The sequence below is a fragment of the Peromyscus maniculatus genome, chromosome 23, assembly GCF_049852395.1.
Source record: "Peromyscus maniculatus bairdii isolate BWxNUB_F1_BW_parent chromosome 23, HU_Pman_BW_mat_3.1, whole genome shotgun sequence".
In the NCBI taxonomy this organism is placed as follows: domain Eukaryota; kingdom Metazoa; phylum Chordata; class Mammalia; order Rodentia; family Cricetidae; genus Peromyscus; species Peromyscus maniculatus.
The window spans coordinates 49,685,063-49,711,444 of NC_134874.1; the positions used below are offsets into that span (position 1 = coordinate 49,685,063).

Genomic DNA, 26,382 nt, shown 5'->3' on the forward strand with positions numbered 1-26,382 from the left:
CTGTGCCCCGGCCGGGCGCTGACGCCACCTAGAGCTCCGGGCTGGCCGTGTGCATTGTCATCGCCCACCGTCGCCTCGCGCAGTGCGCGTGCATGGACTTCCCAGCTCTTCTGGAGAGAGGCGCAGTTCAAAAACCACGATTTTTTTCTTTTTCTTTCTTTCTTTCTTTTTTTTTTTTTTAATAAAGCGGAAGGCGGGCAAGACGGCTCGCGTGCATGCAGACGGGGAGACCGGCCGCGCGCGCGGCTTTTACTGCGCACGCTCGCGGCTGTTCCCGGATTCTCCTTCGCACCGTGCCTAGGTTAACTTCCTGTGAGCTCTTCCCAGCCCTGGCCCTCCCTGGCATCCGCGTCTTCACAGAACAACCTTCCTCATCTTGACCAGTTCCTCATTAGGACCTGTTATGCTTGATTGTGGCCTGCCCTCCCGCTGTCACCCTAATTAGGCACCCGTGGGAATCCCTTTCCTTTTCAGCCAGTCTAGAGTAGATTAAGGCCTGATAGGAGGAGAGGGAATGCAGAGTCTGGGATTTCTGAGCTCGGCGTCAGAATCAAGGGTAAGGCCGGGCTTCCTGGCCCTGCCCACCTGGGACCTTAAGATGCCCAATCCCCATCTCTTCGCTCCGAGAATCCGGGCTCAGCTCCTGGACCAAGGTATCTGAAGACAGGCCCTGGGATTAAAGAGTTAAGTCGTTTAAAGGGTGCTAGGATAACGCCCCTAACAGTAAATCTGGGTCGCTAAGGAGCAGCTTGTCCAGGGACATTCAGCAAGTGACCAAGCCCGGGAAGTCAGGCTGTGCCATAAGTCTGAAAGCAACAGTTGGAAACTTTGGATGGGCCTTTAAAAGTTTACTGGACCTCCTCTGATGGTGACCTACGGGTGGAGCAGACACAAGCTTGGAGTGTAAAGGATAAAAGATGAGGAGAGGAAATTGGGATTCTTTGTTCTGGTTTGGATTTTCGAGACAAGGGTTCGCTGTGTAATCCAGGCCTTCCTGGAACTCGCTCTGTAGACCAGGCTAGCCTCAAACTCGAGATTTGCCTGCCTCTGCCTCGAGAGTGCTGGGATTAAAGGCGTGTGCCACCACTACGACCCGGCTCCCCACCCACTTCGGTGTGTGTGGGGATTGGATTCTTTAGGGGGAAAAGAAAAACTAGGCAGAAAACTCCACTTAATTTCTCTTGATTAGATGAGGTCTCTACCTATTTTTTTTTTTTTTTTTTAAGTACCTTGGATGTCTTTCCTTCCAGGACAGACAGCCTGATTTAATAGATAGCTGTTATCATTTGCTCCTGGATATAGAAAGCTTAGACAACCATGCTGTACAAAGAGGTCACAATTACAGTTCTCATTTATTAAGCACCCACTGGGATATGCATCTCTGCACAGGAAGCATTCAAAAAGAAAGTCCCTGCATGTACTAAGGAAAAAGGTAGCCAGTCTTAAACCCACGAATAGTACATTCATTGGCTGGTTCTATGTCAACTTGACACAAGCTACAGTCATCAGAGAGGAAGGCGCCTCAACTGAGAAAAACGTCTCTATGATATCCAGCTATAAGGCACTTCATTAGAGATTGATGGGGGAGGGCCCAGCCCACTGTGGCTGGTTCCCTCCCTTGGCTGGTGGTCCTGGGTTCTACAAGAAATCAGGCGGAGCAAGTCAGTAAGCAGCGCCCCTCCACGGCCTCTGTTTGAGTTTCTGTCCTGACTTTCTTCAATGGTGAACAGTGCTGTGGAAGTGTAAGCTGAATAAACCCTTTCCTCACATCTTGCTTCTTGGTCATGGTGTTTCAACACAGCAATGGAAACCCTGACTAAGACAGTAGTAGTCTAATGGGGATCTGTGACTGCCTAACTTTGTTTACAGAGTTTTTCATGAATGTTAAATAAGCCTTTTCCTTAGGAAGTGTAGTGCTTAGCTTCTTGGGATTCTCCAAGGCTCCAGAAAAGGAGCCCTGTATGTGGACATTCCGGTTTCCATTCTTAGTTGTTTTGGAAACAAGTTCTGCGATGTCTCCCAAGCTGGCTTCAACCTTTCAGTCCTCCTCCCTCCGCTTCCAGAGTATTATATAGGCATGCTCCACCACTCCTGGTTTATGAAATGCTTGGGATGGAACCCCGAGCTTCCTGCATGCTAAGCAAGCACTCTCCCAACTGAGTTACAGTCCCTGCCCAGTCTTTATGTCAACAGCTCCATTATTCAGTCTCAGGACCACCTGAATCAGAATTACTTGGCATACTTATTTAGTAGCAGGTTCTTGGCCCCCACCCAAAAATTGTGAGTCAGTATTTCAGGGGTGGGGTGTGGGATGTTTTATTTTCTTCCTGGCTCCTCGGCTGATTTTATTACATAGCTAAATGTGAGAATCATTGTTCTAAGTACCCATATTTGTGGCAAAGGACTTATAAAATAAGGACTTGCCATTACAGTTGGGATAAGGAAGTTTGGAACTGACCCCTGTGTCCTCTCCTTAGGAGAGAACTCTAGATGTATGCTGATTTGTCATTGGGGAGGGTTGGAAATCCCACTGGGATGTGCTCCCCCACTCCTGTATAAGACACTCATTAAGCTGGAATGTTCAGAGGAGGACAAGCCAGCCAGCCAAAGACACAGGTGTGGTTTTGGTCCAAGAATCTAAGACTGAGTTAATCCTTCCCTGCGGGTTACACCCCGAATCCACCAGCTCCTATTTCTCCCCCAGACAAACCAGTCCCAGGATCTTGTCTGAACTGCACAAAACTGACATGTCTGGCTCTCCTTCCTCTCCTGCTGGGCCTATTAGACATCTCCCCTGTAGACAAAGCTGGGGCAGAAGCAGCATCTGAAGGCCTCGGTGTCAGCCTGCCCCTCCCCCACCAGGCTTCATTCCTCCTCCATCTTCTCCCGCACCTCTGCAGGCAGACCCTCGTAAAGGGTGTCCTCGACCAGCAGCCCTGACTTCTTCAGCCCCTTGCAGTCACCGAGTTCTTCTGGCAGAGCCTCCAACCGGTTACCCTTGAGCTCCAGGCGGCTGAGGGTCCGGAGGGTGGCCACACGAGGGGAAAGCTGAGTTAGGTGGTTGTAGCCCAAGAGCAGTGTCCGCAGCTTCTGGCAGAAGAACAGTTCATCAGGCAGGCTCTCTAGTGCATTGTAGGAGAGAGCTAGATGCTGGAGGCTCTGGAGGAGGCCCAACTCAGGCGGCAGGGAACGAAGCCCATTGTGGGACACGTCCAGCAGGCGGAGGCCGAAGCATTGGCCAAGCTGCGGGGGAAGAGTCTCGAGCTTGTTGTGACTGAGGTAGAGCTGCTCCAGGCCACGGAGCTTCCTCACGTGCTCCGGAACATAGGCTATCTGGTTGTGCCACAGCCTGAGAGTGACCAGCTTCCGACAGTGCTGGAAGCTGAGGATTTCCTCAATGGACCTAAGGTGGTTGTCCTTGAGGTCAAGCTCCTGCAGAGCCCCCAGGCTAAAGATTGCATGGGGGATACGTTCCAGCCCACAGGCCACCAGCTCCAGCTCCCGTAACACAGCCAGCTTCTTGAGGCTGTTGAGGGCAAGCAAGCGAGCTCCATCATTGTGCAGGCTGAGTCGCTGAAGGTGTCCAGCCACGTCAGTCACGCTGGCTGGCACCTTCCCTGCGTTGCTACGCAGAGACAGTACTTTGAGCTGCTTAAGCTCCCGGAGGCTCTCAAGGGTGGCAGCCCGAGCCATCTCTGGGGGAAAGAGTCCTTCCAGGTACAGTTCCTCCAAGCCTCGAAGCCCAAAGACCCAGAGCGGCACCTCTCGGAGCTCTTCAAATTTGACATAGATCACCTTCAGGCGATCCCGCAGGAAGATCTGTGAAGAGAAGGGCAGCCTGGCCGGCGAGTGAAGCAAGCTGAGCTCCTGAAGGTTCACAAGCTGGGAAAGCCCTGGGGGAAAGGAGATGTCACAGATGGCTTCAAGTCTGAGTGCTTCCAGCTCACTGAGCTCGAAGACGGTGTCAGGCAGTCCAGGGAGCATGCAGAGGGCCAGCTCCAGCCGGCCGCGCATGTTGCGCTGCAGCTTCTGCCTCAGCTTCTCAGGTGTCCACTCGTGGTTGAGGTTGAGCTGCTTCAGGCGGCTTTCGCTGACTTCAGAGAGGAAGACGGCGAACCGTTTAGAATAGAGGGAGTCATACTGGTCAATGAGGTGGAGCATGAAGGCAAAGTCGTTCTTGACATCTGGGATGTCATTCATGCCTGTCTCCTCACGCACAGAACGGAAGGAGTACTCTTTGAGGGGCCTGTGGAAGAGCCAGTAGAGCGTATACAGGCAGGTAATGCCATACACACACACGAAGGAGATGTAGCAGAAGGCCAGCTTCGAGAAGAGGTGGGCCTTGGTGTGGTTGCAGCAGAAACTGGCGTACCCTGTGACCTCTGAGGTCTCCACCCTGCAGGCCACCAGAAAGCTTATCTTCTCCACATAGACCAGGTTGTAAACCAGGATGGCAAAAAACTTACACACTTTGAGCACTGTCTGCCGGATATACATAGAGTAGAGGATGTCACCCTCTTCCACATGCACACGGAACTTCTTGACCTTCTCAAACAGGGCCTTAGCTTGTTCACCCTCCTTCTTGTCCAGCAGGGTGACCACTGGAGGCTCGGTCACCACCTTTTCAGGCTCGACTAGCACTTTCTCCTTCTCACCTTCACCTGCCTTTCCCGATCCTGCCCCTGTTGCGGTTACTGTGGTCACCATGGCCCGTCCAGCAGCTGGGCCCTTGTGGTTCTCTCCAGATACCTCAGACAAGGCCCGAGTGGTCCATGGGGAATCAAAACACTTGCCCAGGATGGAGATGAAGTGTTCAATCTTGGAGCTGGTGCCGGGGAATTTGAACCAAAAGCTGGTACAGACCATGAAGATGAGCGTATGAATGACCACCAGGTAGGGGAAGTACTTGGCATACCAGTGAAGGGCGGTCTCATAGCAGAGCTGGTTAATAAAGCTATACTGCTGGAGATCTAGGTTGTTCTTGAGGCCACTCAGCTCTCGGAGGCCCCCCATCTGCTCAGAGACCCCTTGAGGCAACAGCTGCTGGCAAGGAGCCTCTGATAAGTTCTCTCGGGGTTCATGGCTGGGCAGGCAGATGATCTTGTCCTGTGTCACCTGGGGATAGGCAATAAGTGAGAGACAATGAGGGAACTGGGGAACTGTACAGAAGAGAACCAGGCTGAGGAGGAGACCCTGATCCTAGACTGCTGTCTAGGATGTGGAAGAGCTGTTAAACATCAGCATCTGTCTTCATCTGAAAAGAATATGGGTGTGTGTGTGTGGGGGGGATGTGGCTAAGTTGGTAAAGTGCTTGCCTAGCACGCACCAGTTTTGATTCTCACCAACGCATAAACTGGGCTCGGTGACACATACCTACAATCCTAGCACACAGGAGATGGGAGCAGGAGAATGAGGAGTTTAAGGTCATTCTTGGCTTCATAGTAAGTTCAAGGTCAGCCTAGGCTATAAGACACTCTGTCTCAAAAGAAAAAAGAGTGTGAGGGTGTATGTGTGTTGAACTGTAGTCCCACAAAAAGAAACTAAATCCTAACCCCTACTCCCTGTGACCTCATTTGGAAGTAGGGTCTTTGCAGAGGTAATCATAGTGAGGCTATGATGAGTCCTATAGGACTAGATCCTTCCAGAAAGGAGACATTTAGGGTGGAAATACACCTCAGTTGGTAGAGTGTTTGCCTAGCAGGATGAAGCCCTGGAGTCCCACCCCAACACTGTATAAACTGAGTGTCATGTGCACATATGTAATACAGTACTTGGGAAGTGGATGCAAGAGGATCAGGAGTTCATCTATCTTTTTTTTTTAAGTTGTGAAGCCAGACATGGTGGTGCACACCTTTAATCCCAGCACTCAGAAGGCAGAAGCAGGCGAATCTCTGTGTTCGAGGCCAGCCTGGCCTAGAAGGTGAGTTACAGAACAGCCAGAGCTACACAGAGACCCTGTCTCAAAAAAAAAAACAAATAAATAATTTTTTAAAAGATTTAAAGTTCTATCAATAACAAAATTCCATCTATATGAAAAGGAGGGCTGGAGAGATGGCTCAGCAGTTAAGAGCACTACCTGCTCTTCCTGAGGTCCTGAGTTCAATTCCCAGCAACCACATAGTGGCTCACAACCATCTGTAATGAGATCTGGTGCCCTCTTCTGGCCTGCAGACAGAACACTGTATACATAATAAATAAATATTAAAAAAAAAAAAAAAAAGAAGAAGAAGAAAAGGAAGTTGGGCTGGCTATACTAGTCTACAGTCTTAGTTATTTGGGAAACTGAGGCCTGGGCTACAGAGTGGGCACAACTTCAGTAGACACTGGTCAAAGAGAGGAGGTGGGCAGGATTCAGCTCTGGTCGAGTTCCAGCCCAGATCCCCCAGGGAGGGGCTGAGAGTTAGGATCTGCAGCAGGAACCTTGTGTAGCATTGGAAGCCTTGATTCTATCCCCATTGCCACAAGAAAGAAAAGAGTGTGTCAGTGGGGGAAACACCCTAATATTACTGTAGACTTTAATAACTCTGCTTGTGGGGATGGAGACAGGGACAGTAAGGGTCTGGAGTGGTCTGTGTGTGAGCTTCGGCACTGGCTCCCTCTTGTTTGACTTTCCTTTCCTTTCTTTTTCTTTTCCAGAGCTGAGGACCAAACCCAGGGCCTTGCACTTGCTAGGCAAGCGCTCTACCACTGAGCTAAATCCCCAACCCCTTCTTTTATTTTATTACTGATTTTTTTTTTATTGAACTTAGATCCCAAGTCATGTTCTGTGCTAGGAATCCAGAAGTATACCACCACACCTGACCTTAATTTTTTTTTTCCTGACCTTAATTTTAATTTTGAGAGATAGTCTTGCTAAGATGTCTAGGCTGACCTCAAATTTGTCATCCTCCTGTCCCAGCCTACAGAGGAACTAGGGTTATAGGCACTCAACAAGATGCCCAGGCTCTCTCTCCCTCTTCTTGGGTGACTGAAAGGCTTCCAGACTTCAAGTACAAGGCCTACCCCTTTAGAGATCACTCTTTACTTGAAGGGTGCAGTTGAGGACACTTTCCCATCTCATCATCATAGCAGGACCTTACCCATCTGTATGGTGCAGTTAAGACACTCCAATCATAAGCGCTGCCATGGTAAAACCATGCTCCCTTATGGTCCTGCCCTTCACCTGAAGGGTGCAGCTCAGGACCCAAGTCAGGAGCACAGCCACAGTGAAGTCCAGCGCCTTCATGGCAGAAGGGGCTAGAGAGTGGTTAAGAACACTTGAACCCAGAAAAAACAAATAAATAAAAAACAGCAGCCGGCAGTGGTGATGACACATGCCTTTAATCCCAGCACTCAGGAGGCAGAGCCAGGTGATCTCTGTGAGTCTGAGGTCAGCCTGGTCTACAGAGTGAGTTCCAGGATAGCCAGGACTACACAGAGAAACCCTGTCTCAAAAAAACCAAAAACAACCCAAAAAAACCTCTCATCCATAACTCTAGCTCAAAGGATCCTAATACACACTCTTCTGACCTCCCCAGGTACCAAGCATACATGTGGCACATGTACATACATGCAGGTAAACACTCATACACATAAAAGAATACATTTTTTAAAAAAGACCCTCGTGAGGAGCATTGCCAAGGTGTGGCGTCACTCCTTCACATCCTCACCACTCTCTGGCCTCACCCCTCACCTGGAAAGAGCAACCCAAGACCCCAGTCATTAGCATAGCCACGAATATGGCCAAAGTGAAACCCAGACCCTTCAAACCCTTCCCCTGTCCGCTCTGACTCTGTCTAGAGAGCTCATGCCACAGTGCAGGCCTGCCTCTTCACGTCTCACCCCTTGTCAAGAAGGCACGTCCTCAAAGTCTGACCCTAAGGGCTGCCAGCCGTGGGGCTCTGCCCTTCCTGTCTCACTCCTCACCTGAAGGGTGCACCCGAAGACCCCGATCATGAGCATGGCCACAGTAAGGTACTCGGCCAGCACATCCCACCAGGGCTTCAGCACCTTGAATGCAGGCTGCTGTTCTGTGAACTGCTTGAACTCCGCCACTGGGATCATCCTGCCTAGAGGAGTCGGGAGACAAGAGGGGTTGAGACATCACGGTGAGAGCAGGGTATGCCTGTTAGGAAAGCCCAGAGAGAGCAGACAGGCCAGTGCTCCCAGTACACTCAGCCCTGCCAGAACTTTCGAGAATCTATGAACTTTATGGTTCTCCTCTTGGCCGGGGGCTTGCTGCTTCCTTCAGAACTCACTCCTCCCCAGGCTCGTAGCTTTTCCTGCTCCCCAGAGCCCCGACTTATCCTGCTCTGCCTGTCCTCTCAGAACTCATGAGAGTAAAAACACAGGGCAGCTGCTCCAGCCTCCTCCTGGAGCCACCGCCTCTGAAGGAGGAAGCCCGTGACATTCATTCTGTATGCTTTTCTCTCTATCTGCCCTCTCACCTCCACCCTACCACCAGAGTGTCCCCGGGCTTAAGACTTCCGGGGTGTGCCCCCTGACAGGGGTGCTCTGGGCACCACCTCCAATCCCCAACCGGAAAAGCAGGCTGGGGAAAAGCAAGCTGGAGCGTGGCTGTGCTCTAGTTAAGGGCCTGGAGGGTTAGGGAGTGGCCAGGCTGCAGGATACTGAGCCCTGGAGGCATGTGCCAAGACACCTGAGTGTTCAGATAGGGACTAGAGCCCAGAATCTGAGGTAGAAGGAAGAAACCTGGGGCCCGAGAGGAGGAATGTGTTGGAATGTCTGAAGCACGAGGATTCCTAAACTGGAAAACTCTCAGGGTGACACCTATGGCTGGAGCCTGGCACAGGGCTGGGCTGCCAGGCTCCAGGGCTGCCAGCCCACTCTGTCTATCTCTGGTTTCCTTTTCTACTAAGGTATCATTATTGCAAAGGCCAGGCCTAAGTCACACGGGGGTGTAGGATGCAAGCTAGGACATCACTCTTCCAGGAAGTCAGCTACTTGCTCAGGGCAGAGGGCAAAGTGAAAAGTGAGGGTCTCTGGGCAGCCCAGCCCCTGTCAACACAGCATCCAAGCTTTTTGTGAGTGTGTGAGTATGTGAGTGTGTGTGTGTGTGTGTGTGTGTGTGTGTGTGTGTGTGTGTACATGTGCCATGGTGTGGGTATGGAGGTCAGAGAAGAACTGCAAGAGTCAGTTCTCTCCTTCCATCATGTGGGCCTTTGGGTGGAACCCAGATCATCCCACTTGGTAACAAGTGCCTTCACCCTGAGCTATATGGCCGGCCTCGTCTATCCTTTATCTTAAACAAGTTCCTGGGAAGCTAGGTATGGCAGCCGGCACTGTAATCCTAGCACTTGGGAAGCTGTAACGTAAATGAGTTTGGGGCCAGCATTTACGTTACAGAGAGAGCCCCTGCCTCAATGCAACAAAACAAGAGCAGGCAGGCGGACGGCTCAGTAGATAAATTGCTGGTCATGCAACCATGAGGACATGGGACCCCAGCACCCATGTAAAAGCCAGAGTGGTGCATGGCTCACTGGTCAGCTAGCCTAGCCCAGTTGGCCAGCCTCGGGTTCAACTCAAACTCTGTCTACAAAAAGATAGAGAGTGACGAAGGAAGACACATGACTGAAGGTGCCGACACACACACACACACACACACACACACACACACACACACACACTCATACACACGCACAAGCACACTCGGAGAGATGGGGGACAGAGAGAGCGAGAGCGAGAGCGAGAGCGAGAGCGAGAGCGAGAGCGAGAGCGAGAGCGAGAGCGAGAGCGAGAGCGAGAGCGAGAGCGAGAGCGAGAGCGAGAGCGAGAGCGAGAGCGAGAGCGAGAGCGAGAGCGAGAGCGAGAGCGAGAGCGAGAGCGAGAGCGAGAGCGAGAGCGAGAGCGAGAGCGAGAGCGAGAGCGAGAGCGAGAGCGAGAGCGAGAGCGAGAGCGAGAGCGAGAGCGAGAGCGAGAGCGAGAGCGAGAGCGAGAGCGAGAGCGAGAGCGAGAGCGAGAAACAAAATCAACAGCTTCCCAGGAGCCCTTTGTACCGATTACTTGTGGCTCTGGCCGAAAATGGGGTGTCTGTGCCACCAGGGAACCGTTCTGACGCACCCACACCTCCTTTTTCTGTCTGTCTCTCCCAGTGGTTTGTAGTGGGTGAAGTCAAGGTAGGGAGGTTCAGAGCCTATTCATTAGGCTGAGACAGGTCACAACCAGACCTCTTTACCACTCTGGGGTATTTATCTCTATAGCAGGAGGGTCTGTAGGAAAGGGATCAGGCATTAAGTCTTCCTATACAAGAGAGACAAGACAGGGCCCCCAGTTCATCCCAAATCAGATACAAGCAAGGAGCTGACCAGAGAACAAGATCCTTTATATGACAGTTGGTCCTGTATGCTCACCAAACACTCCCTTGTCCTAAGGAAAAAAGCTTTAAAGAACAGTCTCAGGCTGGGGAGATGGCTTAGCTGATAAGAGCACTTGTCTGGCAAGTACAGTTCTCTGGATTCGGTCTCGAGCACCACTAGGCATAATGGCACACTCCTGTAATCTCAGCACTTGGGGGTCTGAGGCAGGAGGATCAGAGTTCAAAGTTATCCTCAGCTACACAGGGCACTTAAGGCCAGCCTGGCTACATGAAACCATGTTGCAAAAAGACTTTTTTTTTTGCCCCCTTAGCCTGGGGCTGTAGCTCAGTGTTGAGTGTTTGCAAGAGAGTCTCCAGTACTGAAGGGAAAAAAAATCCCCATTTCCATTATCTGATAGAAATGATGACCCAGAGGGGAGAGAGAGAAGGCTCAGCAGTTAAGAGCACACACTGCTCTTGTAGAGGACCAGAGTTCAATTCCCAGCATCTACACTGGGTGGCTCACAAACACTTGTAACTCCAGCTCTAGAGCCTCCAGGCACCCAACATCCTATTCCGGCCTCTTTGAATATGTAATGCACAACAATCTCTGCCATACACACAACACAACACACAAATAAAAATAAAATCTGAAAAGAAAATGGACTCAGAGCACCTCACTGAGATCTAGGGGTGACATCTGAAGCAAGAGACATTAATGCCCACATTGGGTTCCTGTCACCAGGGCAGCCGTGGTGGATCCTTCTGAGGCTCTGCTCAAGGCATGCTGCACACGCAAAAGCAGGGACCAACTCCCTCTCCACCTTCCATGATCCATCTCACAAGGGTCCAAGTTCCCCAGCGCTGCCAACCCAATCTCACAAGTCACAGGCCAGACAACAGGAGCCCTCTGCTCAGCTCCCAGGAACAAGACATACACACAGTGTAGACAGACATACACACAATCAGAGGGAGACACAGGGATTATCATTGTCTGACCCTGTGACTCAAACTCAACCTTCCAGAACCTGCCATTAAATTCTAGCAGGCAGATACAAGGCTGGCCCCTTTCCCTGTGTCTGAACAGAGCTGGTGGGAGGGTTAGAAGGAGCGACTCACAGAACTGAGGGACCTGTAGAGAAAAACAGCAAGGGGTCTGTGTGAAAGAATGCCTCTCAGTGCTCTCGGTGCTGCTTGGTTTTGTTTTTAAGAGTTTTTATTTTATGTTGTGTATGCGTGTGTGCAGGTGTATGCGTGCCCAGTGGTTGACGTTAGGTGTCTTCTGCCGCTCTCCAACTTATTTATTAGTGTGAGTGTGAGTGTGTGTGTGTGTGTGTGTGTGTGTGTGTGTGTGTGTAGATCAAGCAACAACTTTGTGGCATCAATTCTCCCCTGTCTTTATGTGGACTCTGGATATCAAAGTCAGATGCTTACGCTTGCTAAGCTATTTTACTGACCCTCATATATTTTTTTTTTTTTTTGACAAGGTTTCTCACTGAAATCTGAGGTTTGGCATTTTAGCTGGACTGGCTAGTCATCGAGCCCTGGAATCCACTGAAGTTACCAATGTGTTCCACAGTGTCCTGCTTCTATGTGGGTACTGGAGATCCGAACTCAGGCCCTCGCCTTCACAGCAAGCACTTGACCCCTGAGCCACCCCCAGCCCTCTCCCTCTCCTCACTTTTTCACTGTTTTTTTTTTTTTTTTTTTGGAGACAAAGTCTTGCTGTGTAGCCCAGGCTAGCCTTGTGCTGGCTGTGTAGCACAAGATGAACCCAAAATTTCAATTCCCCCTTCCTCAGAAGTGTGCCACCATGTCCACCTAATGCTGAATTTTATCTCAACTTTGGAAACATAAGTGTAGGGGCCTTTGTCTTGGAGGATGAACATGCCTCCTAGAAGATTTCACTGTTACAAGTATCATTTGAGCCTGTCAGTCAGGCCCTCTCCTCTTGGAGGGCACCTGCTCTGTTCCATCCAGTGAGAGCACCCCAGTGGCTCAGCCAGTAAAGAGCTTGCTGCACACGTTTGAGGACCAAAGTGATATTCCCAGCACCCATGTGGAGTGGACAGAGCAGGCTAGGTCCATAACCCCAGCACAGTGGGGTGAAATAGGTGGATCCCTGAGGAGCCAAAAACCAGGAGCTTCAGGCTTAGTGAGAAATGTCTCAGAAAATAAAGTGGAGAAACCATTGAGGAGGATGTCCCAAGTCAATCTTTGATCTCTACCCACACCCACACCCCAGAGGCCAGGCTTGGGAGGATCATGCCAACTCCTCCCTGCATCCAGGCCCTGCTTCTGCTGCCTAAGTGAAAGTAGAGGATGCTCCCAACCCCGGGCAGCCTCCCCAGCTGCACGCCATATGCTAAGGGGCCAGGAAGAACAGCAAAGAGTTCTTTAACCCAGGAGCACAAACTCAGAACTAGGGATGTGGTGTTAGTTGGTAGAGTGCTGGCTCAGGTCCTGGGTTCGATTCCCGGCACCACATAAAGCCCGGAACGGTGGCACACATGCCTATATCCTTTAGGACAGAGGCAGGAGGACAGCTGACTAGAGAGCTTGTCAGAGTCAAGCCTGCATTTTACGACCTTGTCTCAAACCAACAAACAAGACAAACTCCAAACCCCAAACCCAAACAGCAGGGCTGCTGAGATGGCTCACTGGGTAAAGTAAAGGCCCCTGCTGCCACGCCAGAAGACCTGAGTTTATCTCAGGGCTCCATCAGGCGGAAGGAGAGAACCAACTGTGACACTTGTCCTCTGATCTCCATGACAGTGCCATGGCATGTGTGCACACACACATACATACAAAATAAATAAAAAGTAAACAAAGTAAACACATAAAAACCCCAGAAAGTTCAAAGTTCAATTCCTATTCTTTTTACAAGGGAGTTACTGAGGTAAAAAAAAAAAAAAAAAAAAAAAAAATCACCCCTAGTGGCAAGTCTTGTGGGGGGGGGGGGCGGGGAGAAGCTATGGACTCCTAGGCTAGCAGTTTCCCAAGCCTGTTTTGCTGGGACTTGGAAGGGGTTTTGGAATCTTGAAGTGTAAGAACCTTAGGGAGCAGGTTGGTGAGATCGGGGTTCTGCACTTTTGAGGGCGCTCACTGACAAGCTTTCTGTCTTTCTCAGCTACCTTCACCACCCCTGCTGGGGCAGGCTGTGTAAATCAAGGCTCTCCAAGTCGTTGCCTGCCTGTTGGTCTCCCTTCCTTCGCTTGTCCCGGACTGCCTGGTTCCCAGGACAGGGGCTCCTGGGAGCCAGGCTGAGGGTTAGGGCACCCCTCTCCCATTGCCAGCCCCAGTTCCCAATGTGTGTGGGAGTTGCGCTCGCCCGGGCCACGGGGCCACCCACACCTGAGCGATCCTCCCCTGGGCCATTCCCTGGTTCCAGGTTGATCTCCACCCGTGGGACAAAAGCCCCCCAATCCCAGCTACTTACTCACCGCTCAGGGATGAAACTCGGGGGCCCAACTCGTAGATCCCAGGGAATGGATCGACTGGGACTCCCGCAGAGTTCCCGGGCGGGCCGGAGAGGGTGAGTCAGGGCGGGCCGGGCCGGGAGCCCGGGAGCCGCCCCGCCCCGCCCCCGGGATGGCGCGGCCTCGCCTCGCTGTAGTCGCTCCCAGGTCGACCCCACTCCACGCCACGCGATCGCGAGCAAGGCGAGAGATTCCCTAGAGAGAGGGTCTTTAGAAGTCTGCAGTAGAAGTCTGCAGCCCCACTAACTCCTGGCCGTGGGGCAAACTGGTATCCTGAAGATGCACCATCTGGGCAGGTGTCTTCTGGGAAGCATTTCCTTCAACTCCTAAGCATCTCCACCTGGTGCCAAAACTCAGTCGAGGCCCGGGTACCACAGACTTCCTGCCAGGGACGACCAAGAGCAGAGGACTGTCCCTATTCCAGTGCTGGCCTGCCATCAGGAGTTGTTCCCAGCCACAGGAAGCTAGCCCAGTGTGGGCACTAGCCTGACTGTCTCTGCTCAGGCTTGTGGCCCACCCTGAAGGCTGAAGGGTTGGGGGAGGGACAAACTCTTGCCTCAGCCTGGGGTGTGCCTGATGGTAGACCTGGGTGTGCAGGGCCGGAGGGGTCAGGGAGGAGGGCTAGGGGCTGGGACTACTTCCTCCTCCCCCCCCCATCTCTCCTCCTCAGACGACCCCAGATAGGTGAGGATGACCTTGAGTTTCTGATCCTCCTGCCTCCAGCATCTTGAGTCTCCACCACCTGAGAGGATTAGAGGAGGGTTTGCAGGCTGAGGATTACAGGCCTGTGTCATCATAACACAGGTTTATGTAGTGCTGGGGATGGACTCTAGATGCTAGACACTCACCAGATGAGCTAAATCTTCAGCTTCTGAGAGCTGTTTAAAAAGCAAAACAGACAACCAAACCAAACAAAAAACTCCTCCTGCCTCATCACTACCACCACGACGTCCCAGGTCTCACTACCAGCTAAGGGAGGTTTGACTGTACTCTCGGTGTGAAAATGCCTTCTCAATGGGAAATCTCCCACTTAGACTAACAAGGAGAGTGAACATGCCCTCCACCCAACACACACACACACACACACACACACCTACGGGAACATGCACACACAGAAAAAAAGAATTTGGGAGCTGGAGAGAGGGCACAGCAGTTAAGAGTGTGTACTGCTCTTGCAGAGGACGTCCTGGCACCCATGTCTGGTGACTCACACCACCTTTAATTCTGGGGGACTTGACACCTTCCTCTGGCCTCTGTGGGTGCCTGCATTCACGTGCACATGCCCACTCACAGACACTCATGCACATATATACTTAAAAATGAAAGAAATCTTTTTAAGAAAAATCCAACCCTTGGGAGGAGGAGGCAGGTCCACATTGCTGTGGGGTATCCACCACAGAAGATTACAGAAGCTGACAGGCAAGGCTAGTACATTTAGAGACTTTCCCAGAACTATGGACTTTGATGGATTAGGCATTTGTTTTCATTTTGGCTGGTAGTGTGGTCTATGTGTTGAGTTTTTTTGGCCTGAATGGTACATCCATCATGGAGTCAGTTGTGCTAGGTAGGGTCTGGGGACCAGTTACACACATAGAGTTCCAGGACAGCCAGGGCTACATAGTGAGACCCATATTTTCCCCAGAACAGAGACTGAAAACCAGTTGAATCCTTTAAGCCCAGAGTACTTGTTCAGGAAGCCCAAGAACAAACCTTTCTGTGTTTAGCAGGCTTTCCTTCCCCCTTTCCCTCCTCCTCTCTTTCATTTCTTCCTGGCACTCAACATCAGACCTAAAGCCTTCCTTAAGCTGTGCAAGTGTGCTACCGCTGAGCTATGCCCTTCAGTGTCCTGTTTTATTGACCTTTGTTTAAAACAGGATGTCACCATACTATAGCCTAGGATGGCCTCAAACTTGCCAAAAATCGTGTGTGTGTGTGTGTGTGTGTGTGTGTGTGTGTGTGTGTGTGTGTGTGTTTTGTTTTTGAGACAGTATCTTTATTTCTATGTAACCCCTGCTGGTATTCTTCTGCCTTAGCCTCTCTGGTACTTGGATGGCAAGAATATGCTACTAAACTTGTCCCTTCCCCTTTTTTGAGACAGGATTTCACTACAGAGCTCTGGCTGGTCTGGAACTCTCCATGTGGACTAGGCTAGTCATGGTGCGGATGGAATCCAGGCGACAAGCACAAGCCAGCCTTGAATTCTCTGTGTAGCCAAGGATGAGCATGAACTCCTGAATCTTTTGCCCCCAACTCTCCAGGGCTGGAGTTACAGGTGTGTGTGACCCCCCACCCAGTTCATTTGGTGTTGGGATTAAACCCAAAGTTCATGCCAGGCACACACTCTACAGCTCAGCTACATCCCCTGCTCTGCTGTTTGATTTCTAGATAGACATTAGGCATACAAACAAGCCTGGAATGCTGGCGTAGCCTGTAGTCCCAGTACTAGAGACTCAGATAAGAAGAGCATAAATTTGAGGCCAGCCTGGGCAATGAACTGAGACTCTCAAAAAATACAAAACAATACTGAGGAGGCAGCTCAGCTGACAGAGTACCTGCCACTCAAGCATGAAGACCTGGGTTGGGATCCTGAGCACCCACGTCCAGGAGGGCCGACATTGGAGGCTCCCTGGAGCTTGCTGGCCAGATACCCACCCTACCTAAGTGGATGTGCTCCAGGTTCATGACAGAGTCTGATTAAAAATAAATAAATAAATAATAAGGTGGAGGAGGCTGGAGAAATGGCTTAGAAGTTAAAAGCACATACTGTTCTTGCAGAGGCCCTGAGTTTAATTCTCACCGCCCACACGAGACAGCTCATGACTTCCTGTTACTTCAGCACCAGAGAATCATGATATCCTCTTCTGGCTTTGCAGGTACTTCACTCCACCCAAACACAAAGACAAAATTAAAAAAAAACAAACTAAGGGACTGGAGACATAGCCCAGTGGTTAAGAGCACCGTCTCCTCTTCCAAAGGATTAGGGTTCAATTCCTAGCACCCAAGTGGTGGCTCGTGACTGTATGTAACTCCAGTCACAGGGGATCTGGTGCCCTCTTCTGGCCTCCATGGGCACTGCATACATGTGGTGCACATACATCAAACATCCAAACACATAAAAATAAAGATAAAGAGCAATCAGGGATGACACAATGTTAACCTCTGACACACACATGCACATGCACACATGTGAACCCACCCATAACATACACAACAAAACAAAACAGCAACAACAAAAACCTGAACACTTAGCTGGGCATCATGGCACCTGCCTCTATCCCAGCACTCAGGAGACTTAGGTGGGAGGATCTGTATGAGTTTGAGGCCAATCTGGTGAGATCCTATTTAAAAGAATTAAAATAAAAAGCAAACAAAAATCAGAACACTTACTAGGATTTTTTTATTTAAATAATCCTATAAAAACACATGAGCCAAAAAGGAACAAGTTAGTATAAAATATGTTCTGCAGAGATAATAAGTCAGGACAAAGCAGGTTTTCTGAGTTCTTCATAGAGTTGGAAACATCTTAGAAAGATGCCTCTCCTTGTCTCTCTCAGAGGTTCCCTGGGGCCCCTGGTCCCCAGGGTGTGTGAGTGTGTGCGTGTGCGTGTGCGTGTGCGTGTGCGTGTGCGTGTGTGTGTGTGTGTGTGTGTGTGTGTGTGTGTGTGTGTAGTTCAGAGGACAACCAGTGGGAGTCAGTTTTTTTCTTCTACTATGTGGTTACTAGGGATCCAACCCAAGTTGTCAGACTTGGCATCAAGGACCTTTCCCCTCTGAGCCATCTTGACAGCCCTTCTTTTTATTACTTTTGTTTGGTTGGTTGGTTTTTGAGATAAGGTTTGTGGTGATATTTTGTTTGTGCTTTCACAAATAAAGCTTTCCTGGAGATTAGAGTGCAGAGCTAGCCACCAGAGGCCAGGCAGTGGTGGCGCACACCTTTAATCTCAGCACTTGGGAGGAGGAAACAGGAAGTGGTATGGCTGGGCAGAGAGAGGAAGTGATAAGGCAGGGTGGAGACAGGAGCTTGGCCCTTTCTGGCTGAGGATTTGGTAGAGGTAAGAAGTCTCTCTAGTGGCTGGATCCTTTACTGATCTTTCAGCATTTACCCTGATATCTGGCTCCAGGTTTTTACTACTAAGACCAATTAGAATTCATACTACATCTGGTGTCCAACTTTTGGGGCATGAAAAAGCCAGAGCTGCACAAGGCCGGAGTCACTACACCGCTGGCTGAGTTTCTGTTGCAGCCTATCTGCAGCAAACTCCATAGGATTTTGGGCTCCAAAAACCGCAGGAGTTATCTATTTTCCCACGTTCTCCCATGCAGATGGCTGGCTCTTTGGCTTCTTTTCTCCCAGTGGGTTGTGGGCTCTCCCTTGACCCCCTCCTCAGGCTGTTACCACACTAGGTAACTGCCTTGAAACCTGCTTGGGCTTCTACTGTTCTATGCAGAAACAGTCAACCTCACATGTGAATCAGCAGCAGCAGCAGATTTGGTGAGACAATTGGAAATTCCTAAAGGGAAGAATTAGTTAAAAGGGAGAGTACCCTCCCCCCACACACACACATTAAAAAATGGGAAACAGCTGGGCAGTGGTGGCACACGCCTTTAATCCCAGCACTCAGGAGGCAGAGGCAGGTGGATCTCTGTGAGTTCGAGGCCAGCCTGATCTACAGAGAGAGACCCAGGACAGGCACCAAAACTACACAGAGAAACCCTGTCCTGAAAAAACAAGAAAAAAAAAAAAAAAAAAAAAAAAAAAAAAAGGAATCATTGCCGGGTGGCGGCGGCGGCAGCGGCGGCGGCGGCGGCGGCGGCGGCGGCGCATGCCTTTAATCCCAGCACTCGGGAGGCAGAGGCAGGCGGATCTCTGTGAGTTCGAGGCCAGTCTGGTCTCCAAAGCGAGTTCCAGGAAAGGTGCAAAGCTACACAGAGAAACCCTGTCTCGAAAAACCAAAGAAAAAAAAAAAAAAAGGAATCATTATGATGATGGAGAGGGTTAGGTATCTGTATGATAATATGCTGGACGGTTTGAAAGTGGAGCAATTAAATGAGAGGATAATTAATTTAGATGGAATTTATGTAATGTCAATTATAAATATTACTTATTTGATAATTTTTGTTTTATCATTAAAAAGTTGGTTAATATGAGTGCCAAGATAAAAGTTTTGGAAAAACTTATTAAAGCAGATTATAGAGGAAGAAATAGAAAACAAAAAACAAAACAGATCATAGAGATATTCAAACCCCGTCAGAGGAATTTAAATGAGAACCAATCTTAGCGTTGCATTATAAAGTTACAGCCTAAGAGGAACAGCCTAAGGTTTTCAAACAACCAGCCTTAATTTTTTCCAGTGACCTTACAAGAACTGCCAAATGATAGATATCCTCAAGGCTGTGTTGTAGCTAGAGCTTTCCTGCCTTGCCCACAGTCAGGACAAATCTTTGTCACCCGCCAGTCCCACAGCCGCTCAGACCCAACCAAGTAAACACAGAGACTTATATTGCTTACAAACTGTATGGCCGTGGCAGGCTTCTTGCTAACTGTTCTTATATCTTAAATTAACCCATTTCTATAAATCTATACCTTGCCATGTGGCTCGTGGCTTACCGGCATCATCACATGCTGCTTGTCATGGCAGCGGCTGGCAGTGTCTCCCCCACTAAGCCTTCCACTTCCTAGAATTTTCCTCTCTCCTTGTCCCGCCTATACTTTCTGCCTGGCCACTGGCCATTCAGTGTTTTATTTATACAGAACGATATCCACAGCACCGTGTAAAAGCTGAATGGACTCCTGTGCAAATGTTAGATTTGAGGAGATTCAAGGAAGTAGTAGTTTCATATGACATACATTCACCTTTTGAGAAGCAGTTGTTAAACTCATGGTCAACTCATGATAGAATTATCCCTCAATACTGGAGAGATTTGGTTACAGCAGTCTTGGAGCCTGGTCCTCAGTTACAATGGAGGACGTAGTGGAAAGATGAGGCTAAGACCATTTAACAATGAAGTAGGGCTAGAGGTATGGAAATCTCCCAAGACCAACCTCATGGAGAGGGAGATTATGATAATTATGCTAACATAGAAAGGCAATCTCTATATGATGACCATACCCTGGCTTTATGCACTGTGGCAGCCTTGAATGCTTGGGACAGAATTGAAGAAGTAGGAAAGAATATTGAATTATTTACTAAAGTTATGCAGGGCACAAAAGAAATCTTCACTGATTTCTTGCCAAGATTTACTCCAGCAGTTAATAGAATGATACCAAATTCAGAAGCTACACAAATAATAAAGCTCTGGCTTTTGAAAATGCTAATGCACAATGCAAAAGGGTAATCAGGCCATTAAAGGCAAGATCAGCACCCTTAGAGGAATGGATCCAAGATACAACTGAATCTCATTACCATGGTAATGCTTGAATAAGAGAGGTGATTTCCAGAGGTTTAAAGAAAAATCAAATGTCAAGTGTTTGAGTTGCGGTAAACAAGTCACCTAAAAAGGGATTTTAAACAAGGCATTCCTAGAAACAATGGTTTGTTGTTGTTGTTGTTGTTTTTCTAAGAATAATCGAATCAGAACAACCCTTCCTTCTGGAGTATGCAGAAGGTATGCTAAAGGACTAATAAATGTAGATCAACAAGGGACAGTCAAGGGAACCCTTTGCCATCAGGAAATGCCTTGAGGGGTCTCTCTCTCTCAGGCCCCCATGTCAAATTCAGTTCAGTCATTTCTTGTCATTGTGGAGGAAACTCCTTCCTAGAACAATCAAAGAACATAATGCCTATTGTAAAACAACAAACAAACAAACGAACAAACAAACACAAAAACATACTGCTCTGGATGATAGGACAGCTTTAGAAAATAAAACAAAAAATTTGGCAGAAACCATAAATCAAAATTGATAAAGATTAGATTTGAACAAGAGAGACCTCTTGATTGGAAGGGTTGATAGTTCATCAAATAGCACGACCATTCAATCTAAACTAAGTTATACAACTAACAAATGCTTCTCATTTGATCAGATATAACTTGCCAAAAGGGAACCTCCCCAAAACTAAGGTTGGGGAAGGTTTTTTTTTTTTTTTTGTCTTTTCAGGAAAGTGAAGGCATCCAGTTTAGGAATCTGAAGACCACTGGACAAAGGAGACTTGTGAAGAAAAATAACAAATTATCCAGAGAAAATGTCCTAAGAAAAAGAGTAAATTGGCCTATTGGTACATCATATCTCCAACAGGATAAAACTTTCATAAATCTTCCCAAATGTTTGTTTCTGCTGTTCTCTACAGGCACATAATGCAAATGATCTTTTTGTAGTCTCAATTAAAAATTAAAGCTGGCTTTGGAGTTGGAATGTGGCTCTCTCCTTCCTTAAACCAACCCAAGCATGCTTGTTAGAGGAAAAATGCAAAATCTCTGTATCATCAAAAGAATCACCTGATATGGGACAGAAGAAAAACCAAAATTAGAGATTATTCTATTGCTACTAATCTCATGATCTTTGGTTTTATTTTGACTCCTTAAAGCTTTTCTTAAGGTATGAATATTATCTCAAAATTTATAACATATATACACACACACATATATATATTAAATTTTTTGTTATGATATTAATGGTCATATAGAGTACTAACTAATTCTAGAAAAAAGGCTTCATCTAGCTTCCTGTACATGATTTTGGGTTTGAGTCTCTAATATTTTTCTGCAGTGAATCATGACCATGCCTAACAGCAACTTTTGACATCTCCCAAAGGATGGTGGATGTTAGTTTTAAATATGTGGCGCTGTTACCATGTGAGAAAGTCACAAGGAAAGACAAAACCCAAATACCAGAGCTTTGTTGGGGGGTGGGGACAGAAGAGAGCATGGCCAGGCCTGTGGAAGAGACACATGAGAAAAAGGGAGAGAGGGGGGAGGAGGAGTGAGCAGAAGAGAGAGGGGAGGAGTCTGTATCCAGCTTCTAAGGATTCCCCTGCACATGCACAGATGGGCTTACGGAGCTATGCCACGCATGCACAGATTGTATGACCACACCACTCGCATTACATAAACACACAGTGTACTGATGACATAAGATGTTAGACCTTTTGCTTAGCTACTGAACTGGGCATGTGCAGTCATATAGCTGGAGTGGCAGAATCCTAACAATGGGGTCCCACAACAATGATTTCACATGGACCATGATAACGTCACTAAGCTGACAAACACCACTTAAAGATCGGCTTTGGACTAAAAACTGCTCAGGACAATTTCAAGGTGGCTAGCTGAGATGATCCAGCCTCACAGACCACTCAATCAAGGACTTGAGACAAGCCCTGTGTTTTCCCATTACGCAGAGACTGGACAACAAATGATACAGCTACCTCTCCCAGGACTTGACAATTAACCCTGATTTTTCTTTTCAGGATCTCCTAAAGATGCCATCACCCCCAGACAGCAGGAAGTTAATTTAAGAACATGACATCCACATTCCCAAGAGGTGGAATGGGTGGTTTTTGGTCTTTCATTGGGTTATGGATATTTGTCATTGTTTAGGGGGGTTGGTTACAAGTTGTTATTGGTAATGAATGGTCAGGGAAAAAGCTGAAACACAAAAATGTTTAGATTCAGAGTTCTTGTTTTGAAAAGAAAAAAGGAGGGATATAGATATGATAGGATATAAGGGTAGATTATTGAATCTACTCTGAAAAGAAAAAGAGGGGGATATAGAAATAGGATAAAAAGGTAGATTATTAAATCTACTTTTAAACCAAAAAAGCAACTACTAGTTTTAAATATTTTACATTGATATGGATCTTTGTATATTGATACAGATTTGAGATTATTTTTGTTAGCACATACTGCACATTTATTTCTACTCTTGTTCAAGGTGTTATACAACTCATTTAACAATATAATGCAAATTTCTAGTTCTTGAAAGTTATTACCAACTATTTAGGATAATAAAGAAATGCAGGTTAGTAGTTAGTCATCTATTACAATTAAACTTGTAGTCATGTTAGGTATGTTTTCAAGGTCAAACAGATATATTTTAGGTAGACAAGTGGTATTCAAACACTTCAGAGATCTACAGAACATGGCATTTAATATATTTAATAACATAAGTTCTTCTTTTTTTTATGACAATGAGACATGCCTGCTCCTAGTAGCACCAATCTACTTCAGCAAAGATGATGGGCATTGAAGAAACTCCATATGGAGTTTACTTTCTTTGTGGCAAAAGTTAACCACTGGGCAAAAAAAATTGCCCTTGCCTCAACTGCTGACAGTATGCTGTCCAAATGGGACAAGCAGGACACAAAAGAAAGAACTGCTGAACTCTGACAAGACAAGGTAGGACAGCCTTTCAAATATCCTGCTTTATAGAAAAGTCTGTAAGATATACTAGGCCTGTAGGCTGAAGTTGGATGTTCCAACATTACAGAGGAACCTTGAGCGACTGTCCAGGCAGCCAGCTGCTTCTGTTATTTCTCACATTATTTTAGAAGTCACTTGATTGCACTTCCTGCTTACTCAGGTAATATTATTTCCTTCTCGGGTATCTGATGGATTTGAGAACTTTATAGTTATAGATTTCCTTGCTACCAGATTCAAAAAAGAAATTCACTAGAGGTGTAAAGTGTATAAGGTTGAGAGAGATTAAAAGATAGTTTTGGTAATGCAAGTTAGACTAGAAAGTGAATTAATTACAACTTTTTGGACTCACCAAGATAGAATAAACAATGGAGTATTTTCTCTGAATTTATCACATGTTAATGGACTAGACATTGTTGGTGTATTTATTACCTGTATATATTGCACATAGTTATTGTACTTATTGTATATAGTTTATCTTATATTAGTTATAACCTTTTTTAATTTTAGACAAAAAGGGGAAATGTGATATTTTGTTTGTGCTTTCACAAATAAAGCTTTCCTGGAGATCAGAGTGCAGAGCTTGCCACTAGAGGCCAGGCAGTGGTGGCACGCACCTTTAATCTCAGCACTTGGGAGGAGGAAACAGGAAGTGGTATGGCTGGGTGGAGACAGGAGCTCAGCCCTTTCAGGCTGAGGATTTGGTGGAGGTAAGAAGTCTCTCTAGTGGCTGGCTCCTTTACCAATCTTTCAGCTGACATCTGGCTCCAGGTTTTTATTATTAAGACCAATTAGAATTCATGCTGCAAGGGTTTCTCTGTGTAGCCTTGCCTGTTCTGGAACTCAGTTTGTAGACCAGGCTGGCCTTGAACTCACAGAGATCCACCTGCCTCTGCCTTTGAGTGCTTGGATTAAAGGCATGCGCCACCACACCTGGCCTTTTATGACATTTTTATTTACTCATTTGGTGTGTATGTGAGTGGCTGTACCCAAGCCATGGTGTGCGTGTGGAGGTCAGAGGACAAACCTTCAGAAGTTAGGTCTCTCTTTCCACTGTGTGGGCCCCGGGATCAAACTCAAGCCATTGGGTTATCAAGCTTTGCTAGCAGATGCCTTGACCAGCTGAGCCATTTTGCCAACTATAAAATCTTCAAGTATAAATAAGATCTTGCTGTGTGGCCTGGGATGTCTAAATGAAACTCTTAAGTTCAAGTGAACCTCACTTCTTGCTACCTCTTCCCAAGTGGCTGTTGTTACAGTTGCACCCTGACTTGCCTGGCTTCCTCTTCTGGTTGGCATAGGCAGAGTATTTTTAAAATTTTGTTGTTGTTGTTTAATCATTATTATGTGTGTGGGTGTTTTACCTACATATATGTCTGTGCGCCACATGTATGCCTGGTCCCATGGGGCCAGGATTGGATCTTTTGGACTTGGAGGTTTGGATGTTTTTGAGCTGCCATATGGGTGCTGGGAATTGAGCTGGGTACTCTGGAAGATCAATCAGTGCTCTTCACTGCTGAACCACCTCTCCAGCCCATGGAGAGTTAATTCCAGTTAAACACAGAGCAGATTTAATAAGCCCTTGGAAGATCCCTTGGCCATAGACAGAATGTGGGAGGTCAGGCCTCAGGGCAGGTGGATGTAATACAGGAAGGTGCTGTGTGTGTGGACCTGCCACCAAAGAGGGAGGGGAGTCAGGGGCTCACACAGATGACAGTCAGCAGATCTGGGAGGTGGCAAGGTCCAGAACGACAGGATCAGGAGTCCAAAGAAGGGCATTCGGTTCTGAGGGTTTCCCCTTTTCTCATTCTTCCATTTCTGTATCTTGTATGAGCAGAACTCTGTTTTGGCTTCTTTGTTTGCTTTCTGTAGGTGTTCATATTCATGGGCATGTGCACGTGAGGCCAGAAGACAAGCTCAGATGTCTGCCACTGGGGGTGCCTCTGCTCTGCATGTAGACCTGAGCCCTCAAGCACTTGTCGTAGTGTCCAGGTTCTTGTGTCCCCAGCAAAGATGTTGACCAAGGACACATGGTTAGAAATAGGGACAGAGACAGTTTATTGAGGAGAGAACACTCCTGAGGGTGGGAGTGGGCGAGTGAGCTGCGGGAAAGCCCCACACTGGGAGTCTTGAACCACATAACACTTTGTAGGGCTTTTACTCGGCACCTGCTCCATCCATTTTAGATAATTAGGATATTCCTTGAGCTGTTGGTGGGATGAAGCCCAGATGACAAAGGGCTTCTTTCAGGTTAATCTCCTGTCACAGTTCCCTTTTGCTGAGGCAGGGTCTCTCAGTACCTTGGGATTTTGCCAAATAAGCTAAGCTAGCCAGCTAACAAACAAGCTTCCAGGGACCCACTTACCTCCTCCCACCTGCTGTTGCTGGGGTACCTGCACTGGGCTTTTTGCTTGAGTTCTAAGGATGGAGCTCCTGTCCTTAACGTTTGGGAGGCAAATGCATTTACCAAATAAGTCACTGCTGAAGAAGAAGAACAACAAAACAACGTTCGTTACATTTATGTGCTTTTGCATGCCCCATGACACATGTATGGAGTTCAGAATGTGGGTCTTGGGTAACAAACTCAGGCTTGGCTGCAAGCCTCTTTAACTACTGAGCTGTCTCACTGGCCCATTGTTTGTTTGTTTGTTTTTGAGACAGGGTGTTACTCTGTAGCCCAGACTGACCTGAAACTCACTATGTATCCTAGGCTAGTTTCAAGTTAGTGGCAATCCATTAGCCTGCACAGCATGAAGAATTAGAATTAAAGCATGCACTACCTCACCCAGCTGGTTACAGCTACCAATGGAGAAAGCTCAGCCCCTTGCTTCTAGCCACACCTTACTTAGGCAACCCTCTGAATGTCAGGAAGAGAGGAATTTAAGCTGGAGTGACAGACCATAGGGAGCTAGTTCTGGGAGTGGCTCTGGATCATCAAGGCAGAAAGTACCACAGGTAGATGATACTCAGCCAACAGATGTGATCATGATTAGACACAGGGAAGTCAAGCTCATCAGAAGGCCACCCAAATAAGCTACCATCCCCTGAGAGATACTCAACTTAATTGAAGCTTGAGGAAGGGAGAGAGAAATGAGGAAGTCAACTAGTTAAGACCTGTGAGCCAAACCAACAAATGACACCTTCCTGAATGTTAAAACATTGCTTTCAGGCCTGGGAGAAGGCTCAGCAGGCAAGGGTGCTTGCTTGGCAAGCCTGGAGATCTGAGTTTGATCCCTGGATCCCACTCCACCAAGTTGG

The 26,382-nt window shown here is 47.9% G+C and overlaps 1 protein-coding gene across 5 annotated transcripts; it reads right to left on the reverse strand.

Moving 5' to 3' along the window:
- Positions 1-1,333: 1,333 nt before the first annotated feature.
- Positions 1,334-13,895, reverse strand: Lrrc8e (leucine rich repeat containing 8 VRAC subunit E). Of its 5 annotated transcripts, none has more exons than XM_042268585.2 (3): positions 13,738-13,882; positions 7,906-8,048; positions 1,334-5,115 (listed from the first exon to the last, which is right to left on the reverse strand). In XM_042268585.2, exons 2-3 carry the CDS (start codon positions 8,041-8,043, stop codon positions 2,866-2,868), a joined length of 2,388 nt encoding a protein of 795 aa, XP_042124519.2. In that variant the 5' UTR covers positions 8,044-8,048; positions 13,738-13,882; the 3' UTR covers positions 1,334-2,865. The 5 variants fall into 5 exon arrangements, with proteins under 5 accessions (XP_042124519.2, XP_015863727.2, XP_076416534.1 ...); XM_016008241.3 differs by having other exon boundaries at positions 7,906-8,044; positions 13,738-13,847; XM_076560419.1 differs by having other exon boundaries at positions 13,734-13,820.
- Between the last annotated feature and the right edge of the window lie 12,487 nt (positions 13,896-26,382).